Genomic DNA, 18,415 nt, shown 5'->3' with positions numbered 1-18,415 from the left:
CTTATGTAAAAATAAAACCTTTAAATTAATATATTCAAGGAGGTTACCCGCGGTATGTTTTTTCAGTTTGTAAAACAAAATATCTCATACCAAAATTATATTTCCCTGCAGGAAACTTAAATTTCAAAGATTGTAAATTCAATGAAGGTCAATTTGTATGGATTAAAACTGGAAGTCAATAAAAATAATAACATGACAAAAACACCTCGACATGCGATACGTAGAAACGCTTCTTTGAAAAACTATTTACATGAAATATCATTGAAAAAAATTATATCATAAAAAATTGGATGCCAATACAAGAATTCGAACATTTTCTTGATGAATTTAAAATAATATTGTCTTTTAAATGGATCTACAAGTATATACATAAGAACAAAAAAGTTTACGAAAAGCAATTAGAAAAAACAAAATTTTCTAATTTAAAGACCCTAAAACTAAAAAAACATGCATGGTACAAGTAGCGAATTCTGAATTTCTGAAAGTATATGATTTATTAACATTCAGAAGCGGTGATTTTCGTTTTTTTAAAAAGCTTCGAAATGCATTATTTTATAGAGAATGAATATTGATTGAGTATGAAAGGCTATAATTGTCAATAAATCTTATTTGAAGATTCCTATGTTGTGTTGTCTAAAATAATACTTTGTCAGCATTTTTTCATTAAATTCAATGCTTCTTGTTTCGTCTTTTTATCCTGAAAAAAAGAAGAAGATTGTTACAAATTAAAAATATTATCATTAAAAGAACAATGTATTATAAATTGACATTGAAGGAAATTGACATCTACTAATCGGAATAAAAAGTTGCAATTTCTAGAAGAGAAGAATCAAAAACTGAAAAATCACAATAATTTAGTAAACTTGAATAGTAAGTAATTTAGTCAAAGTAGCAAACCTCGTCAGTTTTACATTCAGCATTTACAGCCTTTGACAGCCATTCTTTTGCCTCTTTATATTTTGACATTTGGTAATAACACTATGGGAGAAGAAGTTAAAAACACACACATTTTAACCATTTTTTCTTTGGCAAAAGAATTCTCATTCTACATTGAAAAAGTGAAAGTTTTAGATGGCAAATTTTTAGCGATTTCACCTTCAGAGGTCTTGTTATACAATCAATCCATCTGTCATTTCTTTTGTTTATACTTCAAGAAGAAAAAGAATACGCGAAACTTACTTTTCCTATAAACAGAGGATTTTCAACATAAAATCCTGGTCGTATTTCTTCTGCCTAAAAAGGAGAGATGTGTGAAGGCATACATAAGACTAGGTACATCCAATCAAAGCAATGATTTCCATAACAATACTCATAAAAACAATATTTACAATCCAATTAAAATATGGTACAAAATAGCTTTGAATTCTGGGTGAAAGCAAAATGATAAGAAGGTAGTGGTTACTTTTTTAAACATAGCTAATGCGTCTTCAATTTTAGCGGTTGGTGGCTCTGCAAATAATGCTGATGCCACTTTCCTCATGTACCACGGTAGCATGGAAACCTGAAAAAATGAAATACAATTTTCCTGTTAGCTGGATTGAGCTTCTTCATCGACCAAACCCTACAGTTACCCAGGGGCTATATGCAATGAGTCTAGAAAGAATATCTGGTATAGGTTCACAAGAACCCACAAAAATAAATACAAAAAATTAATAGACGTTTCTGCTTTTTGTGAGAAATAGACAAAAAAAGTCTAATTTGGTTTTTAAAAACTGAATTAAGTCTTATTATCATAAAAATGATTTTAACTAAGATTTAGCATTTTAGTAAGGCACCAAATTTTAAAAATTGCTGTTGATATAGATGATAGTTATATGTTGAAATTACACATTTTTTTGTAGAATAAACTATATAAGAGCATAAGGCTTTGATGACTAAAATATTAAGAAAAAGTTAAGAACATTTTAAGGCTTTATGGACTCTTTAAAACACCCGACTAAAGAAATTAAGAACATTCTAAGAACATTTTAGGCTTAAAACTCAAAAAGCTAAGAGCATCCGAAGGCTTAGAAAGTTTAAGATGCTCTTATAAAAAACGTAACAAACAAAATTTGAAAATTGAATTACCTCAAATAAATATCTTCCATACAAAAAGTATGATGTTGCATCATTGTCATTCAATTCGATAGCTCGTTCTATGTGTTGCTAAATTGAATTAAAAGGTAATTTTAAAAGTCTTTAAAATGTAGAAAGTTTTACCCTTTCAGCTGAACTATACTGTCAGTTAAATCTACAAAAAGGGAACTAATTCTGGAAAAAAAAATCTATTTGTCGGAAAAGAAATTTGGTGACCGTAGTTTTTTAACAGGCAGGATAACTGCGAAAATACACCAACAGGGGACAAAAACCAAAAAAAGGATCTATTAAATCTTTTACCTTATATTCATAACCTGATAAAATCTTTTCTTTATTGTCTAAGTTCTTTGTATTTGTCCCGATTAAAATAGCATACCTGGAAAAAAATTAACACATTTTTTATCAAAGTTTGTAACAATAAATAAACTAGAGTTTAAAAAAGAATCATGAAAAGATCTTATTTCAAAGCATCCCTAGTGCAAAGGTAGAACATCGGGTTATAGTACACAAGAACGTGGGTTCAATTCCTGGTCGGGTCATAGCAAAGACTTTGTATTTTGTACAAAGATGGTACTTGATGAGTCTCTGCTTAATGAATGTGATCACAAACTTACTTATTTTACTTATTGCAAAGCTTTTTCCGTTCATTTTATCATCAAATTATATCCATTTTGGCAAACTTTTTCCAGATACATGTTTTTTCTTTTATAAGCATAACGTTTATAAGCATACACAGGCTCAGTTTTTGGTGCCTAAACAATGGCTCTATTGTTTAAGAACAATGGAATACTAAGCATAATGCAAGCCTCATATAGGGACAGACACTTGTTTGTTAAAAAAATGTGTATTATCTTTAAGCAATTGACCAAACTATTCAGGTTGCAAATGATGCAAGGTATAGATTCGAAAATTATTGAAAATCTATTTACCACTGATGTGCTCTGTAATTTGTTTCATCAATTTCAATAGCTTCTTTGGCCGTATCTATGCCTAAAAAAAATAATTAAGGAAGAGTAAATCAAAGAAATTTTGTATAACTGAAATAATATATTTTAAAGGTGTACTGGTCATAATCTATTGCATTCCAAACTGTTAAAACACATAGAAATAGAATTCATTTTGGAAAAACAAAGAGCTCAATAATCTTTTTCATCAAATATTTTCATACCTTTGAGTAACATCAGTTTCTGTGCTTCTGAATCACCTGCTTTCTCTTTCAAGCATGAGATTTGATATTGAGATTTTGCAAACCTCCATAGCAACTCAGCATTATCATGGATCTAAACAAAAAATTTAATCATTCTTTAACATAGATTACCAAAGAGAATAAGGAGAATGAGGTTTACATTTCGAACAATAAAGTAAAACCAAAATTCTAACAATCTGGTCAACTGAATCAAGGCCTTAGAAAAAAGGCTCAGAACAATTTCCCCACAATCTACATTACCAATGACATGCTACGGTCCAAGCTGGTATTTTAAGGAGAAAGTAGTCACTTCATTTTCAAATAATTTCGAAACAAATAATAAGGGTCTACTGTAACAAAAATTTAAGTTAATTTTTACTTGGTTTGTTTTATTAATTAACAAATTGTATGCATCTTGATGATCTGCTGACGACCCACTTTGTAATTGGTCAATTTGTCTCAAAAAGCCTTCAAAATCATCATTACTAAAAAAAAGTACAAAAATCACAAATATAAAAAAGTAAATTAGTAAAAACAGATAAAAATACCAAAATAATATAACTCTATATAATGTGTGAAGACATACTTAGTATTATTGGTTTTATGTAGGAACAATACCTCAATTAGTCGAAACGAAAGGATGAGAAAGAAAAAGTTGTTAAACTTACGATTCATTTCCACGATCAGTGTCATAAAATTCATCATCGCTGGATACATCTTCAATGGCATCTAAGGAAGGTCTAGTGGTGGCATATTGTACAAATGTTTCACGCAGTTGGCGTACTTCTGCTGCAAGTTGTTTGAGACATGAAATGAGATGTTCTCTTTTCCGCTGCTTTTCTTGTGAGAATCTACGAAACACTACACCAAGTCCAACCCCAATACCAAGACCAAAGGCAAAATTCTTTGAAAAGTCAATTGGACTGAATGACAGTAGATAACTCATATTTTTTTCCTCCTTTTGTCTTACATTATTGTTATTTCATCTAAAACTATATAAGATTCAGAAAGTTGAACTGTTTCAGGAACCAAACTTTTCAGTCCAATTCCTTAAAAATGCTTTGAGGGAGCAATCTTTGAGGAGTTTCAAGCAGGGCAAATTTTCAGGGCTTACAATTTTGCCTAAAAACGCAAAAAAATGCAAATTACACAAAAACTGCAAGTTTTCAAGCTTGGTAACATTCAAATTCCAAATTAGCACCCTCAAATTGACTAGAATTAATGGTCAAAGCTTGTTCACCAGTATTTTGAAAAAAAGTGAAACTTTTTGAGGGGCCTGGCCACGGCCTATAATATAGCAATCCGTTGCTAAGATGTTGACTTGAAATTGAAAGTGAAACCACTGAAAATGAAAGTAAAACAGGCCCACACTCCAAGTCCCATAATCTTGATGTAGGAGTTTAAAGGGGACGTCAGCCCAAATTTTTGTCACACATTTTTTGTTACATTTAGAAAATTTAGAACAAGACGATCAAAACGAGCTATATATTATTGAAAGTTTTTTTGTCAATGAGTAATAATAGACGTTTGAAAATTCCCCTTCTTTTTAAATCTGTGATGTAACAAACGTGCTTCTCTACTTTTTAAACAATTTATCTGTTAAACAAGATTTTTGGTAAAAAGAGAGAGATTTCATAATTATTAAACAGGAAAGTCGATCTGCTTTTTTTCCTTCAGAAAATTTTATCTGTTCATTAGTTTTATCCAGTTTATCTATACTTGTCAGAAATACAATCTGTTCTGAGTATAGAATTAGTGCCTTGGAAAATGGGGGATCTCTGTTCTAAAAATCGCTGGCGAAAAAGAGCAGATATTTGCGAGTTATTCGGAGAAATTTGTTATTAAAAGAAAGAGGAGGGGAAACAGAAACACACTATCTACGTCACTAATTTACTCTCCTTTGTTTATTTTCTCCATCCTAGAGTCAAAACAATAAAGATTAAAATTTGAATAACTCAGCCAAGAAAAAAATATTTTTTATTCGTTCTTTTTGCAATCACTTTTTTTTCATTGTAGGTATCTTCTCTAAAAAAATGGTAAAAATGATATCTCAAAGCTGACGTCCCCTTTAAGTCTAGACTGCCCGATCTCACCATATACTGCCTGAATTTGAAAGATCTTCAACAGTGCAGTGTATGGTGTGTTTTTGCAAATTTCAAAAAACTGATTTTTGTCCTACTTTTGCGAGGTTTTAGCTTAAAGGCTCGCATGCAACATTGGGAACAAAGTCCAAAATATGCGTTTCCCGAGGGAAACCGAGGGAAAGTTAGCAAAAAGTGAAAGGGAATTTAAATAGTGGTATGTAAAAGAAAAACCTAACCCAAATGAAGATGATAGAAGAAAAACTATAGTGGAGAAAGAATGAATTGCAAAAAATTTATTTTGATAAACACATTTCCGTACAATCATTTACGTAAAGTTCATCAAAATACATACAAAATTGGGACAAATACAAAAGCAACTACATCAAATACATAAAAAAAAACATACAAACACAAAACACAACCCGAAGTCCCAGAATTGTGACTAGCATAGTGACTTTCCTCGTGTTTAAGGGCCCACACTCAGTTGCCTTCAGAAAACATAAAACAAAAATGGAACCGACCAGCAGATTCCAAACATGGTTTCATCCATGATTTCAGTCCCCCCCTTAAAACAGAAATTTACCCCTTATCCATTTCCCCCCCCCTTATCTTCCAAAATTTATTAAAGCTGCCCCTTAAAAGGTACTCCCCCCTTAATTTTCACTCCAATATTTTAATGTCCCCCCTTAAATTATTAGTTTTTTTAAAAAAGTTTGTTATCATACTAAAAAAAACAGATTACATAAAAGAATAAAAAAGAAGTCATTTGTCATCTAATTTAAAAAACACTCGAATTGCAAACCGTGTGAAGTAGACAAGACGAACAAGACAAACAAGAGTAGCAATGCAAAAAACAACAATTTTTCATCTTTTTTACCAACAGCAAACATAACTTGTAAACCACCTTGATAAGAATCTTATGAGCAGCTAAAAAAGTTTATTAGATTTTGCAATTTTTCTACAACAAAAATGGAACATTTGTAAATGTTTCTCCATAACATAAATCTGACAAAGCGAACATAAAATATAAACAAAGGTTTGTTTTTAAAGAGATCATTTTTTCAATTTCAGGAAACATTCGATTTTAGAAAACATTCGATTTTAGAAAACATTCGATTTTAGAAAACATTCGATTTTAGAAAACATTCGATTTTAGAAAACATTCGATTTTACAAGATATTCGATTAGATTTTAGAAACATTCGAACTTGAAAAAAAATCAAATTTTAATGCATTTGGCTGAAATACAGATTCTTGAGAAAAGAATTGAGTCTGAAATAAGAATAGGAAATTCTTCTCAACTGTCAAAAATTACTCCCCCCTCAGATAATATTTATTTGTTTCTTTGGTGCCCTTAAGCCCTAGCCCCCCCTTACTTCAGATTTTCCAAAAATTTGACCCCTTAAAGCTTTTTTCAAAAATTTAAGTCCCCCCTTATTTTAAGGGGGGCTGAAACCATGCCAAACAAATAACGAACAACAAACAAACACTGAAACAAAATACAGTACAAAAGATAAAAAAGACACACTGTAACAACTATCCCACATACACAGGTGAAACAAACATTTGTAGCAAACAACATCTCACACAAAAATAGAAAAAATCACATAAAAATTGGAAACAACACTAAAAACTGTCAAACACAGAATCAGGAATTTGACGAGAACCCGGTGTTGTCTGGCGTGCCGCAACGAGAAGACTGTACTGGGAAAAGGAAAGCAGAATAACTCTGATGCTAATTCCTCAGACATGATAATAATAATTAAACAAAAAAAAGAAAAAAAACAAAAACAAAACAAACAAGTTTACAATTTGAAAATAAATTTTTAAAATTCCTCAACGGTTTTCCCATACTGTAACTTGGTCTAATCCAGACGTTACTAATCGATAAAATCGATTATCGATTAAAATTGATAGCTAATCGATATTTAATCGATTGACGATAGTCGATAAGTAATCAGCGCCTAAAAAATTGTGAGTATCGATTATATCAATCAGATATAAGATATCGATTATATCAATTAGATGTGATATCGATTTAAATTGATTACTTATCGATCAGTCAGGAACAATGTCTTACTTAGGACATCATGAGTTAGTTTGGACATATATTTACTAACTAGGAAATAAAAAATGTCCCTACTAGGCCATTTTTTCTATTTTAGCCTATAACTCAAAATCAAGAAAAATGCGCACTTTCTCACCATCGCCAATCGAAAGAGCACCAAAAATAAAGGTTCTAGGTGATTTTCATATATTTTGTTCAAAGTAATCAAGAAATATCTTATCCTAGCCCTAAAGCCTAGTCTACATGTTACAAAAGCCGAAATTTTATGATGTAGACAGTCCTTTATTTGTAAAATCGGGAATTTTCATGATGGTAGACCAAGCGGCAGTGAATTATTCACGGCAATGTCTAAAGCTTTAAGTGGAGAAACTTATTGGCCTTATTCAAAGACACATAGAGAAACTAGCTGTATTGTATAAGGGTTGCAAAGCGATCCAGACTCCACCTCAATTCGTAAGTTGCTAGCAAAATAAGAGACTCTCTAAAAATCCCTCTTCTAATAAAGCCGCTATAGAGACAGGGTCGTAAGAGCCTTAATGCCCCAAACACACCACATAATCCACGGCCGCACAACACCCGCCGCTGCCCGCGCATCGCTCTTTTGTTTTCCTTCTAGTTATTCTAGTGTAAATGGTGCTTTAATAAAATTGAACGATATTCGTCGAACGATCAAACATTTTTATTCGTATCACAAATCGTCTGTCGAAATCATCACAAAACATAAAAATAAAACAAAAACAAAAATGTACAAAGATGGCTTGTTGGTTCTTCGGCAGTTTTGATTTATTTCTTGACAAATTCGACAAATTTGATTACCTCCGTACTTCTTTATCATAGAATATCCACTTGGTTTTGCAAGTTTCATTCACTAAAAGAGCACTCCTCCCGCCCGCGCGACTTGCAAAAACCACTCATTGATTGATCTTATTTGATTTGATACTTGATACTTGCTGTTAAAAGTCAAGGGATGATGAAGATCCTTTCTGTCACCGTTCAAACTATTTTTTTTCCATTTAACAGCAAAATAAACATTAAAAACCGAAGGACCACTGCTTAGATTGCTTAGATGCGTGCCGCCCGCGCGGCAATTTGATCAACTTCAGATTCTAAGTCCGTGTTTCGGCTTCCGGTAATTTTGTTGCTGTTCACTGCTAGGGTACACCATTTTAAAACGGCATTTTTCGGCATTTTTCGCAGTTTTCTGACCTCAAGCCAAACCATTCAAGGTTATTTTGATAAAATCATCGGTTTGAAGATGTTATTTATATAGCAAATTTTATAGCAAATTTTCGCTTGGGATAGAAGTTAAAGGTATGTGCACAATATAGCAAAACTGCTTCGCTCATAAATTCGCTTCGCAAAAACCATTCCGCATATTCTGAAGAAATTTTCTACATAATATCAATTAAAGGTTGCTCTTTCGATTGGTTATGTTTTTAGCATGCGCATTTTCCTCTAAAATGTCTAAAATGGGGGTTCAAATTAAAAATGTCCTACTTATGGCCTAATTAGGACATAAAAAATGTCCTTCTTAGGCCATTGTCCTAGTTAGGCCATTGTCCTAACTAAGACATTGTTCCTGATTGTCGATTAGCTATCGATTACTCAATCAATTAGTTACCGTGAGATTAGGTAACTTGCATCAGTAGAGGCTAACATGCAGATAGTTCGATAGTATCGATTAGAAATCGATAATTTATAGATATCGATTTTACTCGATATATACTATCAATATTAAAAACAAGTTTTATCGATATTATCGATTAAAAATCGATAAGGTTAAGGTATGGATTACATCGATATTATCAATTATTAACACTGTAATCTATATCATCGAAAAAAAATTTGAGAATGAGGACGTCATCAGGTGGAATCATATTTCAAAAGTTATCAAAAAAAAATTATTATAATTAAATTGAGTGCTAAAAAATTGTGCCTATCAAATAGCTATCGATTATCGTTTTTAACCGATATTTAATCAATCGATTAATTATCGATTAGCTATCAATTTTTAATCGATAATTGATTTTATCAATTATTAACGTCTGGTCTAATGTCGACATCCCTCCTCTATTTTCGACACCCTTTTTATCAGCTGAAATTGATAAAAGGTTGAAACTGTTGTTCTTTGCTTAGTGGTCAGAGAGGAATAATTCTTTTTCAAACAGTGATTCCCAAGCCCAGACGATCTCAATCGAACGGAATCGACGATCGAACCAGTCGAACCAAATCGAACGCAATCGACCGATTGAAATTCGATTGTCGAACGCAATCGAATCTCGATCGAATATTACCGCAATTTTCAGATTCGATTGATATTCGATTGTGTTCTATCGTCGATTCATTGACCCCCAGATTGTTCATCGCATAATTTGTACGGAAAATTGAAAGTAATTTCAATCGGCTTGTGATGTTTGAGAGCTTGGATGTTGGGAAGCTGCAAGAATAAAGCCAGACGATCTCAATGGAACAGAATCGACGATCGAACCAGTTGAACAACAATCGAACCAATCGAATACTACCCAGAATTTTGACGTTCGATTGAGATTAGATTGCGTTCGACAATCGAATTTCAATCGGTCGATTGCGTTCGATTTGGTTCGACTGGTTCGATCGTCGTTTCCGTTCGATTGAGATCGTCTGGGACAAGCTTTCATATTATTCCCTGTCTCTAAAGAAGGGATGAGGGATGTCAATATATTAGACCAAACTTATGGTACTTCCTAAAAACAATCAGGAAACCTGGAAAAACATTTGACAACTTGCTTCTTCAAAAAAGCATCTGAAGCTCCCTGGTTTCACATCCGGATGAAAAGCTCAGTGATTCTATACTATAGGAGTCAGATCCTTCAAGAAGAGTGTGCAATCCGTAAAATTTCTGAAAAGATAGCTTGGCCTGGTGTGATGTTTAAGTGATTAGATAAAACAAAGGTGAATAGCTTTTACCGATGGTTGCAGAAAGCAGATGCGCCAGTTGAATTGGACTGTGAAAACGGTAAAACTAAAAGCAAAGTCAGGCAGTAAAAACAGTAAAAGTCGACAGTAGAATCTTTTCCGCAGACATTTCGCTAAATGCTCAGAGCGCGCCGGCCCATTTTCCCTTTCCTATCTTTCACCTTACCTGGTTATTCTACTTTCTGAAACTCATTTCTGACTGAGTTTTCATACCTGACAATCATTTTTCCATCAATTTCGACCAATCCAATTTTCGCACCGAGTGGGATTCGAACCACCACCAAAGAAAGACCTTCAGATTCGGAAACCAGCGCTCTATCCATTCAGCCATCGCCGCACAGTAAAATCACGCAATTCATAACACATTATACCGAACTGGAAAAAGACGGGGGTAATCTATATTATAATACGCTTAAATCGGAACTCTCCCATTCTCGCATGAGGCTTTTTCGCTAGCGATTTTTAAATACACGGCAATTTTTTTCGCGCCTTTTTGATTGTATATTCAATTCTATTCGCCAAGTGCACTTCCATTCAAGAGAGCACATTTCTCCTTGATGGAGAAACACAACTGACTGTGCAATAGCACTATCAGCATAATTTATAGTTTTTTAAAAAAAAGTTTATGTCGGTTATGAAATAATTTTGATTCACATGGGAATACGTCGAAGATAAAATTTGAGTTTTCAAAAAGACATCATATTTATGATTACCATTGAGATTAATAAAGCTCCGATGACATTTCCCTTCTATTTGATACTCTGATAAAAACATTTCAATTTAATGGACTTGACAATATGAGAAAAGTTGATGACTTATTCCCAATTCAATTATGAAATTTTTTAATCAATGTTTTGCTATTTTTTGTTCTATTGAGATAGCAAAATGAAAACGCTTTTACTTACGCATTGAGTTTAATTGTTAAATAATTGTTGACTCTGTTAAGAGGTATTGAAAAAAGGCACTCTTTATATTCCACCGTAAAGCACTGTGGTCTTTGGAGTGATCGGTGTTGCCAAGTACCTCTAATACTGAATTTGAATTTCTATTTGTTTTTTCTCTTCATCCTTGCGTGAGGAAAATAATAGTCTTTCCTCTCCCAAAAACCCCAAAAAAAGCACGTTTAAAGTATGACCGATTTCTCGCGAGAAACTTTTAACTCAATTTTCACCAATATTTGCATGAGCATTATTTTTAGCGAGTCAAGAACATTATTGTTTGAAGGTTTTCAACAAAAGAAATTATGACAAATTTATACAATTTAATAAGGAGAAGAAAAATCAAAATTCAACTAAAAATACTTTCATCATATTTTTTAATGTGCATTAATTTTAGTGTCCCCTTAAAAATTTTAAACATCAATTTTTACGAAAAAGGCCTAAATTTAAGAACATTTCTTCTCGCAAAATAAGTACATTTGTATACAAATCCCTACAAGTTTCTGAAAAATAGAAAAGCGAGCGAAGCGAGCGTATTAAAAGGAGTAAGAAGTCGTCTCGGACGACGCCGGGACGGCTAGTGTTATTATAATATGGGTAAAAGTACCCCTTTTTTAAACCTGACTGAAATTCGAGCCGTTACTAGCAACCCTGCGGGGCCCAAGGCGCCGAGTATGCACCCGGCACAGTGACAAGCCGTTACTAGCAACCCTGACCCTGACCCAATACCCCCTGAATCACGGAATGATGGATAGGAAAAATTATCGGGGAAAAAAATTGCTTTGCGCGGTCTGTGCATATAGCGAAATCTTTCCGCAGACGGTGTCTACCATCTTGGAATTTTATTCGGCTGCCGTAAAGCTAGACATAAAGAATATTTTGATCTTCTCCGTGTGGTATTTTTGAAGTGGACGACCGTGTTTTTATTAAATTTTTTAGCGATGGAGAGCTAAAGTTTAACATTTACGGTAGCCGGAATCATTCCAAATTCAAAACAAACCATCTCAATTACTAGGAAAGTTGAATTGAATGTCTCTCGATCTTCTTTCAAGACTTCAAGCTATCAGAAATGGCAAATGACATTGGAATTCGTATGTATGATTATGTCTTACATTAGGTTTTAAAGCATGATTAGGCTATTCCATTTTTAAACCATACAGGGGTATTATATGACGAACTTTGGGCCATTCCAGAATTTGTCTGTAAAACAGGTCAGGCACAGTGCTGTAAATAACGGCCGGTGACCGGTAAATACCGGTCATTTTGTAGTTTCTACCGGTCATTCTGAAGCTTAGTTTTTCATTTTGTCCGGTTAAAATTTTAGATTAGAGGCTTCTTAATAGCACTTCTAATTAAAAGAGGAGCAAAAATTTACCGGCCAACTGAAGTTTCCCTATTTGCAGCACTGAGGCAGGGGGCGGACGACACAGGATTTCCAAGGGCAAAAGTTTTCACCAAAATTCAAGATTTCCAAGAGAAGAAAATGTATGAATTTCCAAGGCAATTGAATTAAAAAAAGGCAAAAAAGAGTGGAATTTCCGAATCATTCTGCAAAGAAAGTACATGGATTTTCATCGGAATTTCCGACTACCACTAGATACCGTGAGAATGGGTAGCTTGCATCAGTGGAGGCTAACATGCATAGCCCTCAAATGAAAGACCTGGCTGGTCATTAAAATACAAAGTTAAATCAAAACAAAAATGGTAGAGTAGAGCTGCGAGCGGAGCTGCATAGTAGTTGTATTTTAATGACCAGCTAGACCAGGTCTTTTATTTGAGGGCTATGCATGTTAGCCTCCATTGATGCAAGTTACCCTATCTCACGGTAAGGACTCCAGAGGTCACGCAACCTTTGTTGACGTCAAACCAAATGTTTCATTTTTCCGTGAACTTTGAACCCTTCAAACTTTTTTTCTATGTATGCTAAAGCGTTCCGGTTTTTACTAAAAGAAAGCCCGTGATCTTAGCTTTCCAGCGGTATATAACACTGTGGACACGGGCTAGACGGCGAATTGTTAAAGTGCCGAACGTTTGCAACGGTGAAGGCTTCTTTGTAAAAGCGAAAGACATATATCTATTTTTCGGATCCGGCATGCGTGAATAGTGTCAGGACCTGCAGGCGACCTGGTAGGGTTGGGTATGGGTGTGGTTTGAGTGTGGTTACGTATCAGATTGGCTAGGAATTTGGTTATTATCAGTTAGGGTTAGGGTTGGAAATATAGTCTGGTCTGCAGTTTATACAATATAAATAGCCGTCAGAAACACTCTCTCGGCATGAATTCGTGGCGCAGTGGTTAAGGCATTGGGTCTCAAATCATCGGAACTTTGCATTTAGTGGGTTCGAATCCCACTGGTGGCGATCTGGCGGTAAGTCATTCAGTAAGTTAGAAAACATAGAAAATAACTCACATAGAACCAGAAAGTCAGAAAAACTACGAACAAGAGACTGGAAAGTACGAAATAAGTCCAGATCTGTCTTTCGTCTTTACGAAGAAGCCACGACCGTTTGCAACTATCAATGAAAAAATGTTTCTGGAAATGGAGGAAAACGTAGTTGAAGACTGAAACTTTGTATGTTTATCAGAAAAAGGGTGAGGCACAGCTGTACCGAGCTCGATCCCATACAAATCATATTTTGGCTCTGAACAGAAATCTCTGCTTGAAAAATCAAAACATTGATACGTGGTCGAATTTACTAAACTTTGCCAAATTAAAACGCAGGAAAATATCGTATGATGTATGACCACGGCTCCCGTTCACTCCGATCATGATTCTGATCACGTGATATAGCTTGATATTTTGACTTTTTTCAGCCAATGAAATCGTTTGTTTATACCGCACTAAAGGCCTTTCTAGATTACTGCGCAAAAAAACCGGGGGTCCATAGTGGGAACCCCCCCTAACTTTAGGGGGTTGGAGGTTTTCAGAAAAATTTAAGCAGGTGGGGGTTAGCCTGCTCACAAATCTTAGGTGGGGGTTACCCTATACAGGTGGGGGTGACTTTTTTCAGGTGGGGGTTGGAGAGTTTATTTACTAGTTTTCTTATTTTGACTCAAAAACTTTCTTTCAACCCTGCTCATCATAAACATATACATTGACAGTAAAAATCTATTTCTTCCCAAGTCTAATAATTATAACAAAAGATGTATGAAGTATAAAAAGCATAGAAATTATTTTCAAGTGATTAACCTTGCTTACCCTCAAAATTGTTAAAACAGTCAAAAACCTTTTTCAGGTGGGGGTTGGAAACTTTTCAGAATTTAGGTGGGGGTGGTCCAAGAAGGTGGGGGTTGGGTCGGTAGCATTTTTCAGGTGGGGGTTACCCTATGCAGGTGGGGGTGACTTTATTCAGGTGGGGGTTGGAGGGGTGCTGCCCACTATGCGGGTCAACATGAACTTTAAAGCCTGCTGCGGGAAAGGGAAATGGTTTTGAAGAACCAAATATATGCAAAAAGGTTTTGATATTATCCAAATAATCACAAAAACAAGTGACATTTACATGGTTGATCTTTATAAAGTTTGATCTGACGGTTTGTTGTAAAAAAAGTTGACCCCCGTGTTGGTTTTATAGCCTATCTTTTTGGATTTGTGAGAAGACAAATGTTATTGTAAAGAAAAGTCATTTGGAAGTGTAATCATACCCTTTCCAGAGAACTGGACCAACATTTTTTAAGTCAGAATTCATTGCCATATAATATAATAATGCCGCAGCGTGGTTCGAAAGCTTGCTGGTGGTTGTTGTAGGTCTGGTGGAAAATGGATTTATTTCTGAATATAAACATTACTGAAGCTAGAATATTTCTTTATTTTGACAAACAAAAGGTTCAAGGTTTGTTTACTTTTTATTTTACTGCATTTCTCTGTCTCATTCTGCTGTAGTAGGCAATTGAAAACTCCTGATTTTTTGTTTTTGTCAGTGCTCGCTAGGGCTCACTTGGCAGCCATTTTAAATTTTTTTTTTCGACTTCTGTACTCAGCAATTTTGTGACCTCTACAGAATCGACGATTTTGCCTGAGGGGAACAGCTGTGGAGGAATTCAAAAATCACATTCGCTAATTTTAGTTCTTTCATTTTCATGTAGTTTTTTTTCATTTTTTTGCTTCTTTAGCATGGGAAAGTCCCAAAAAAAAGTTTTTATTTCTGCTGAAATGGATTTTCTTTTCATTGGGGTTTCTCCTTTCAGAAAAACTTATTCAGTGAAGTCAAGTTTGAAGTTATTGGGAAGCAAATTTATGAGTGAAGCAGTTTTGCTATATTGTAATGTATCCACGTACTGTGAGTGGTCCTAAATCTGACAGCCCTGCCATAATCGACCCCCCAAATAACTGCTATGAAAAAAAATTCTATGTTTACAAATATTCCCTCTCCAAGTTGAAAAAAAATTCTATGTTTACAAAATATTCCCTCTCCAAGTTTTCAAATTAACGAGTCTCGAAACAAAACATCTAACAAGATTACTATAATGTCAAGATGTCAATTAATATGATCAGAAAGTGTGAGTTGTAAAAATAATTACCTCTATTATACTGAATCTGTTGCTCCTGTTTAAAAAGTTAACAATTTTGTAACAAAAAATTATGTTTTGTATTTAAGAAGCAATTATTGTTATTTGGTTCAATTGGTTCAGTGTATCAAATCTCTCAGTTTAGTTGACACTTTGGTATCTTCATTGTGTCACAGCAAGAGATTTGTTTTTATTTTAGTTTGTATCTTTGAAAGACCCCATCGGATTTAGGCAGGGCTGTCGGATTTAGGACTACTCACAGTATTTTTTTTAACTTCTATCCCAAGCGAAAATTTGCTATATAAATCACATCTTCAAACCGATGATTTTGTCTAAATGACCTTGAATGGTTGGGCTTGAAGCCACGGAGATTTTCTCGGTTTGGTAGCTAGGACTGCAAAAAACACCGTTTAAAATGGTGTACCCTAGCAGTGAACAACAAAAAAAATACCGGAAGCCGAAACACAGACTTTGAATCTGAAGTTGATCAAATTGCCGCGCGGGCACGCATCTGACACTAAAATTTGAAAATCTTTACAACCACTTATCCTCTAGAGGCCTATGACCCCTCATTTTCTTTCTTTTTCAAAGCTCTACAAGATAGGATAGGTTTTGAAGACAAGACATACTCCTTCCCAAAAATAAGAAAAGAATAGGCCCTAATCTAAGTCAGACATCACTGCACAATAGAAAAATCTTGAAAAATCTTCTGGAGTTGCTACACTAGAAAAAAAATTATTTCCAAGCCTAGAAAAAAATAAAAAATGCACGTCGCCCGATGGGGGGTAACAAAAATGTTCTGGAATGGCCCTTTTCCATCCAGGGGGGTCTGAGCCTTGATTTTTCAAGGCCAAGCCAAGCTAGGTCTAGGCCTTGACTAGGCCAAGGGGTATTTGTTTATTTTTCAGATTTTCCAAGGGTGTTTTAAAAGGTTTCCAGGGGGCTCTCTCCTCATAAAATGACATCAATAGTCATTTTCCAGGTCTTTTTCACAAAATTTCACTTTCCATCTAGGCAGGGGTGTGTTGACCCCTAATTTCCAGGGGATTCTGTGAAATTGGGTAACTTGCATCAGTGGAGGCAAACATCCATAGCCATAAAATGACTAACCAATCAAAGCAGCAAAATTTCAAAGCAAATGAACTATGCAGCTCCGCTTGTAGCTTTACTCTACCATTTTTGTTTTGATTTAAGTTTGTATTTTATGTTTTAATTTGAGGGCTATGCATGTTTGCCTTCACTGATGAAAGTTACCTGACTTAACAATAGTTTGTTAACCAAAATTTCCAGGGGAGTTAGTGAAAAAAGTTTGTCAATACCCCAGTACAAATTTTTTTTGGAATAGTCCATTCCACTGCCACTTTTCTATCAAAAAGAGACCAACTCCAGGTAAAGTAAGTAAGTAAGTTTGCGACCGCAGTCGAGGGCGACCTGAAGGCTCCCTTTTCGTATAGCTGTCTACCCGAAGGTAGGGGAGGGCACCTCCTTTCCCTGGATTTCTCCACTTACCCTTGATCCATCTCTTTAGTTGCTGAGCATCAAGCAGAGAGGCATCAAGTACCATTTTGGAATCTTTGGTATGACCCGGCTGGGGATCGAACCCACAACCTTGCGCACCGTAGCTGAATGCTCTACCTTCATGCTACGGTCGCTTGATTTCCATTGAAGAATCATATTCTGGTTTTCATGTTATTAGATGCTGTTTTAGAGCTTTAGAGCTAGCCTGTCTATTCACATACTGAATTTGAAAAATCTTCTATTTGGCATTTTTTTGCAAACTTAAAAAAACTGACTTTTGTCCCGCTTTTGCTTGCGTGTAGCATAGGGTACAAAGTCCATATGGGAAAATCTTGTGTTTTTCCTTACATAATGACTCAAAACTTTCCAATGCTTATTTTTCAACTATATTTCTACCTGGAGTTGGTATAAAACTATAAAGTGCACTTGCAAACATTAATTTGTCAGATCTAACAAAATTAATAACCGCACTGTCATCATTGACAATAAAACAAACAATTTTCTGTCAAGAGCCTTGTAAACATTCCAACAACTTCCATCAAAATAAACTTTCACAGCTCAGTCTACCATTTTTAGCGCGGTCTGAGGATTAAGTCGAGAACGCTCGCAAAACGCTCGCAGAACGCCTGCGAGCTCCCGCGCAGGTGAAAAACTTCAATCTGTCAATCATTTTCTCAAGCGAAGAGTACGCTAAGCGATTCTAGCTTTACAATAGTGCCGTGGATCATCAACGAATAGTATTCAATTATCATTATCACTTTATTTTCATTCCTAGAACTTTTGCAAAAAAAAAGAAAAATAGAAAAGTTGTATTTTTTACTGCTCTATTCACATACTGAATTTGAAAGATCTTCTATGTGGCGTTTTTTTTGCAAACTTCAAAAAACTGATTTTTTTTTTTTTTTTAATTAACGCATTCACGCAAATTTTCCTCGAGTTTCATGCAATAACCCGATTTTTCCGGGGAAACATTGAAAAATCAGGAAAACTGCACATGATCGGTGGAAAAAAGGGAAAATTCACGTATTCACGCACAAAATGGCCCAGATTCACGCATTCATGCAATCAAAAAGTGAATTTTCACGT

The 18,415-nt window shown here is 34.7% G+C and overlaps 1 protein-coding gene across 1 annotated transcript; it reads right to left on the bottom strand.

The window, feature by feature from the left end:
- Window positions 1-25: 25 nt before the first annotated feature.
- Window positions 26-10,425, bottom strand: LOC136822582 (regulator of microtubule dynamics protein 1-like). The gene is made up of 11 exons (XM_067078846.1): window positions 10,360-10,425; window positions 3,931-4,254; window positions 3,642-3,747; window positions 3,245-3,356; window positions 3,006-3,066; window positions 2,377-2,452; window positions 2,068-2,145; window positions 1,403-1,501; window positions 1,180-1,233; window positions 898-978; window positions 26-697 (listed from the first exon to the last, which is right to left on the bottom strand). Exons 2-11 carry the CDS (start codon window positions 4,206-4,208, stop codon window positions 650-652), a joined length of 993 nt encoding a protein of 330 aa, XP_066934947.1. The 5' UTR covers window positions 4,209-4,254; window positions 10,360-10,425; the 3' UTR covers window positions 26-649.
- Between the last annotated feature and the right edge of the window lie 7,990 nt (window positions 10,426-18,415).

Source organism: Clytia hemisphaerica, unplaced genomic scaffold, assembly GCF_902728285.1.
Source record: "Clytia hemisphaerica strain Z4C2 unplaced genomic scaffold, Clytia hemisphaerica genome assembly, whole genome shotgun sequence".
Lineage (NCBI taxonomy): Eukaryota > Metazoa > Cnidaria > Hydrozoa > Leptothecata > Clytiidae > Clytia > Clytia hemisphaerica.
This window is presented reverse-complemented; position numbering and strand designations above follow the sequence as displayed.